Raw genomic sequence first — 5090 nt, forward strand, 5'->3', positions numbered from 1 at the left:
TTTCATCAATGCCCTTTGAATCGTCGCCTGTCCACTGCTTAAACCCCCGGCCTTGCGGGAAACGCCTCAACCCAGGGAAGTTGGGAACCACAGATATTCTGAGGGTTATATGTCGGTGAACAAAGCGTCCGCAGAAGAGATACGTTACGAACCTCCGGTCTATATCTGCGAGAATCTTCGGAGCTTCACTGCCATACTCGTTGGTGATGTATTGGACAGTCCAGGTCACAAGATGGTCCTTGAAGGTGCCCTTGATCACTTGATGCAAGAGGTCGGGGGCAAGCAGCTCGTGAATATCCGCGCGCGGGAAGTCTACTGTGAACGGCTGACATCTAAGATCAGAAACATATCTGGTAGACTATGGAGCGTACCAACTCACCACAAGATCACCGACGATGCCATAATCGTCCCATAGCGTCTTCAAGTCGAACGTTTTCAGCAACGCGCGAGTGTGCTCATGAGATCGTGGGACATTATCGCCATCATCAAGGTTATTGCTAGGAGCAGCGCACCTGATTTAATTAAGCTGACCGTTGCTCGTAGCACGGAAGCAGTGATAACTCACCTCGGACACCATCCCTGCACGATACATGCAAGTAGGGCTTGCTCCGGATAATCAGCGATATAGGGCCCTAGTCCATAGATGACACGGCGGTAATGCCCGTCGGCGCAACGCGTCACTTCTGGTGTGGTCATAACTGAGCGAACAGACTGTAAGATAAACTTCAAGGACATGTGGAAAAGCTGTCGACGGAATTTGCGAAAGTGAGGGTCGTCCTTAAAGTCTCGCTCAGCTGCAGAAATTGATATATAAGGTCAGTAAAAGCTCGGACATAGCAGTTGAAACCAGAGACTCACTTTTAGGTATAGCGAGAAAGGCAGTGAGAGCGACCGCACCCTTGTGTGCTCGGCGAGCACTGTTGTGAATGAGTCCAATTGACTGATACAGCGGGTAGTAATCATTCTGGCCAGTTGCAACAGAAACTGTTGTCTTGTCACTTCCGAGAATAAGTGGGCAGAAAGTGGCTCCATGTGCCTCGGGATCTTGAGCAATCTCGTCCTAATATATGCAACCAATCAGTATCTGGGACAAAAGCCACGTAGCGTAGAAATACGTACCGCTTGTCTCCATGCCCAGTTTCCACTCATAAAATCCTTATACTCCCGTTTGTTGTGGCGGTCAAAAATTCGCTTTGGGGTGTAGTCGATGCTATCCACAAATTCAGGGTTGGCGAGCTGGCTACGTGCGACTTTGAGTGGGTCCTTGAAATATACTCTGTACTCATCGTCCATCCATGGCGGTATGTTACAAGAGGGACGTGGGCCGCCATAGGAAACTGAGAACGACTGCCAGTCGACCTCTCCAAGAGGAATAGCATCGATCGCATTCTTGACATCTTTATTATCTGCAAATGGTGGATCTTCATCTTCAGGTAATGTAGCGGCCCAGAGTTGCATGAGCTCGTCGACATCAGAGGCAGACATCTCGGCCTTCCGGAAGAAGAAGTCGGCGAGCTCAAACTCAACTCGGCTGTCGAAAGGGTAGTAATCATCTGATGCTTTTTCTGGGAGTGGCGCGAGTAGAGTGTTTGGTGGAAGATCATTGCCGTTCACATCGCAAGGAGTGCCTGTGTGTGGCTTAAGGCTAGCGGATGAGAAGTATTAAAGAAGATACATACCGTCCAAATACCCGTGAGTTTCAACACGGCGCCCGTTGCGGTCAATGTGAACATGCGGCGGCTGAGTACTGTCGTCTGGGAGAGGGGTGCTAGGGGCCTGGTCTTGCTGCCCTTGGAATTCTGACGCCTCTCGTTCTAGGTCAGAGTTACCTTGAGACGAGCTTGATGGTGATCTGTGGGCGGAAGCATGTGGAAGTGTTGTGTGACGACTGTTTATATGCCGAGTGAGTCCTGACACCTTCGTGGAGCTGAATGTACAGCCTCGGTGGGGACAGGAGAGTGTACGTGCGCGGAATATTCGCTTGTGGCGAGGAAGAGGCATTTCTGAGGGTAAAGCACAACTTAGAGATGTAAGTCAGCCTCAATCGGAAGTAGCGGGCTGAGACGCGGACTTTTCCGGTAGCTGCAACCCTCAACCCTGCCCTCCTCCATGTCTCGTCCAGCTCAACGTCCAAGACAAGCACGATGGCACCAAAACCGCCTCCCCCTCCAAGTATCATTCGTACTCGGCCTGCCAATCGAGCTAAACATCCTGGAAAGCCAGACTTGGAAGACTCCCGACGCACCTCAGAAGAGGTCCAAGCAGAGAAGGCCTTGCAAGCCGAAGCTCGAGAGTTGGCGCAGGAAGAACAGCAAGCCTCCATAGCCCACGTTGCTGCTCTGGAACAAGCAGCCTTGAATGAGCATAGCCATCGCATTCAGCATCGAAGCAATCCACCTACAAAACAGCTTCCTCCTCGCAGTGCTCGACCAACATCGCTTGTCGTCGCAAAACGGAATCTGGTAGACAGACAAGGTCAGAAGTCAGACTATTAGATAGCAACATAATTACTCACGGAAGCCAATAAATTGAAGCAGATGGGGAATCCTTGAGCGGCGATGGTGACGATGAGGAGTTTGTGCCAGACCATGACGGGGAAGGTAATAACTCCAGCAGCGACAGTGAGAATGAGGAAGAGGAAGAGGATCCTGAGAGCTCTCACAAGCGCAAGAAGCGTGTACAAAAGAAGAAGGCTTCCCGTGGGGATGTGATGAAAGCCCGAGCGACAGGCGATGACAGCGTGGGTTCTTCACAGATACCAAAGGGCACTTCGCGCGGTGTTGCTGCAAGAGGACCGTAAGCTTTTCCCAGTCACACATCTGACCACTGAAATATAGAGCATACCTAGTACAAGTAACAAATCGAAAGGGACCAAACCAAAAGGCACAGCGGTCGGAGGCCTCAAGAAGGCGATAGATGGGGATCAGCGAGGCCGGGGTCGTTCTCGTGATGAGAACCTCTCCGCACGTTCCAGTTCCGGTTCTGTTGGGACCATCCCACCCGAGAGCGAGTACGAATCATCGAATCATGGCAATCCCCTTGCCTCCTTTGCAGATGAAGACGACAATGTTGAGCGTGCTCATATTGATTATACTCACTCCGCAGCTCCTTTACAGTGGTCCGAGTCACACCTACAGAGCCGAGAGACAGGTGAGTTCGCCATCAATAGCAGTCGCAATGCAGCAGACCTGAATCACTTCTCTCAAGAACGCACAGCACCAGTCAGCCGCAAGCAGCAGCTGATCGCCTCATACAGAATCTCCGATGACGACAATCCGAGTGAAGATGTGGTGGAAATTACCGCCGATAAACGTGTAGGAGCTGAGACAGAAAGGTTCAAGCACCAACCTCCTGCGAGACACACTGCTGTGCCTCCGGTGAGTCTAGGATTGACGCCTTTAGCTATGGTGCTCATGTTATGACACAGACATTTCCATCTGCTGTGCTCACCAAGGTTCATGTGCATCAAGATCGCCGAGGCTCCTCCTCTTCCAAACCCTCGAAGAAGACATCGGCGCCAAGAGAGCGTCATAAGATGGGTGATCTACCAGAAGGTATGACTCGCTCGTTTATCAGCGAATACCTCCCGCTCGCCAAAGCCTTTGCTGGCCGCAAGCTCGACCCGTGGGAGAACCTCTCAGTCAATGAGATTCAAGAGATAATGGGTATTGCGTATCCAGGATACGAGAAGGAGTACAAGGTGGAAGCAAAGGATGTCTTCTGCAGTCTGGTGAGTTGCCTTCTGAGTCAACCTTATGCCACGATTCCGCTCACTAAACATGTTCGAGACCCATGCCCGCCTCCGAGACTCATGGCGCTCAGGCTTTGCAACGGAAGCCTTGGTCGTGCTCGACATTATCACTGAGAAATGGAAGAGCGACTTTGCAAAGCAGGTGAGCAACGAGAGCAGCCCTAGCGAAGATATTGCTGCACTCGTCGCCAATCAAGTCCGGTTCGAGCTGGCGTTAGAGGATAGAGATGAGCTGGATGAATCGTCATACATCAAGAAGGCCAAGCCATTCCATTGGCGAGAGACATCCCCGAAGATGAAGGTGTGCCGCTCACTGTTGTAGCCGCCCAGCCGCGGTCTGCCAAGTTTGCCTCCTCTGATCCATCGTCACATCTACAGGGTTGCTTCCAGTCCAACACCATACTGTTCACCTTTTACTGGCACCTACAGTGCATCAATTGGTTAGACCCAATTGACGAGAACATCGACGATGAGACGTTGGCGGATATGTTCGGAGAGCCTCCGATAGGCGCTCTTATCCTTGCTACTCAGGCCGTGCGCATTACCTCTGATATTGGTAGCTGATAGCTAACTGTCTTGCTCTTACAGGTTGAAAGAGCTTTTTTAGCCTGGCGGACAGGTGTGAAGGTTCTTCCCGACCGCAGGAACCAGGCGGAGTGGTTTTCTGCTGACAATTGGGCCGACTATGAGGTCTTCACAGACGGCGACCGTGCGAAGAAGAGGAAGATCCCACGCTCGAGCATCTATGTGAAGACCATGCAGCGTCTCAAGCCACGCGACTGGTTGTATATTGTCAACAAGAGCATTAGGCTGCGGGAGGAAACCAACTTGCAAGCAAAGCGCAAGAAGACCGGAAGGCGTGCAATGGCGAACGAGGATTTAATAAGCGACGACAACTCGGATGCGGACTTCGAATGGGTCAGCGAGTCTAGCGATGACGAACGGCCAGTACCCTAAGACTCCAGCCAATAACAGGTGACATTGCCATGCCCCGGTACGGATTACACTTCATTTCGCGGCATTCCTATTAGCTGACTGTTATATTCACATCGTAGCCATTGTAAAGAAGTGGTACTTGTATGTAGTCGTAGTATTAGAGCTCCTACCAGCGTGAAACACATGGTTTACAGCTATCTAATGAGTGTGATTGATCCAACGTGCCCGTCTTACCCATAAGACCGCTGTCTTGAGCTTGCCTTGGGCGACCGTCTTGAGAGTCTTGGCCAAGACCGGGCGTCTTCCCAAGACAAATGACATAGCTTGGCTAACATCAAGTGTCTTGGCGCCTTGGCCGCCTTGGGCGTATTACCCAAGACACTCAAGACACTCCCCAAGAGCT

The 5090-nt window shown here is 51.5% G+C and overlaps 2 protein-coding genes across 2 annotated transcripts; one reads left to right on the forward strand and one right to left on the reverse strand.

Moving 5' to 3' along the window:
- Nucleotides 1-38: 38 nt before the first annotated feature.
- On the reverse strand, nucleotides 39-1733 carry PHACADRAFT_202281 (uncharacterized protein; the record flags this gene model as incomplete). Its single annotated transcript, XM_007402503.1, has 7 exons — nucleotides 39-98; nucleotides 149-325; nucleotides 380-512; nucleotides 566-794; nucleotides 859-1060; nucleotides 1120-1638; nucleotides 1680-1733. The coding sequence occupies 7 exons, from the start codon at nucleotides 1731-1733 to the stop codon at nucleotides 39-41; spliced, it is 1374 nt and encodes a 457-aa protein (XP_007402565.1).
- A 2459-nt stretch (nucleotides 1734-4192) lies between these two features.
- Nucleotides 4193-4738, forward strand: PHACADRAFT_266021 (uncharacterized protein). Its single transcript, XM_007402504.1, has 2 exons — nucleotides 4193-4285; nucleotides 4340-4738. The coding sequence occupies exons 1-2, from the start codon at nucleotides 4238-4240 to the stop codon at nucleotides 4706-4708; spliced, it is 417 nt and encodes a 138-aa protein (XP_007402566.1). The 5' UTR covers nucleotides 4193-4237; the 3' UTR covers nucleotides 4709-4738.
- Nucleotides 4739-5090: the final 352 nt, after the last annotated feature.

This window comes from Phanerochaete carnosa, assembly GCF_000300595.1.
Source record: "Phanerochaete carnosa HHB-10118-sp unplaced genomic scaffold PHACAscaffold_201, whole genome shotgun sequence".
Lineage (NCBI taxonomy): Eukaryota > Fungi > Basidiomycota > Agaricomycetes > Polyporales > Phanerochaetaceae > Phanerochaete > Phanerochaete carnosa.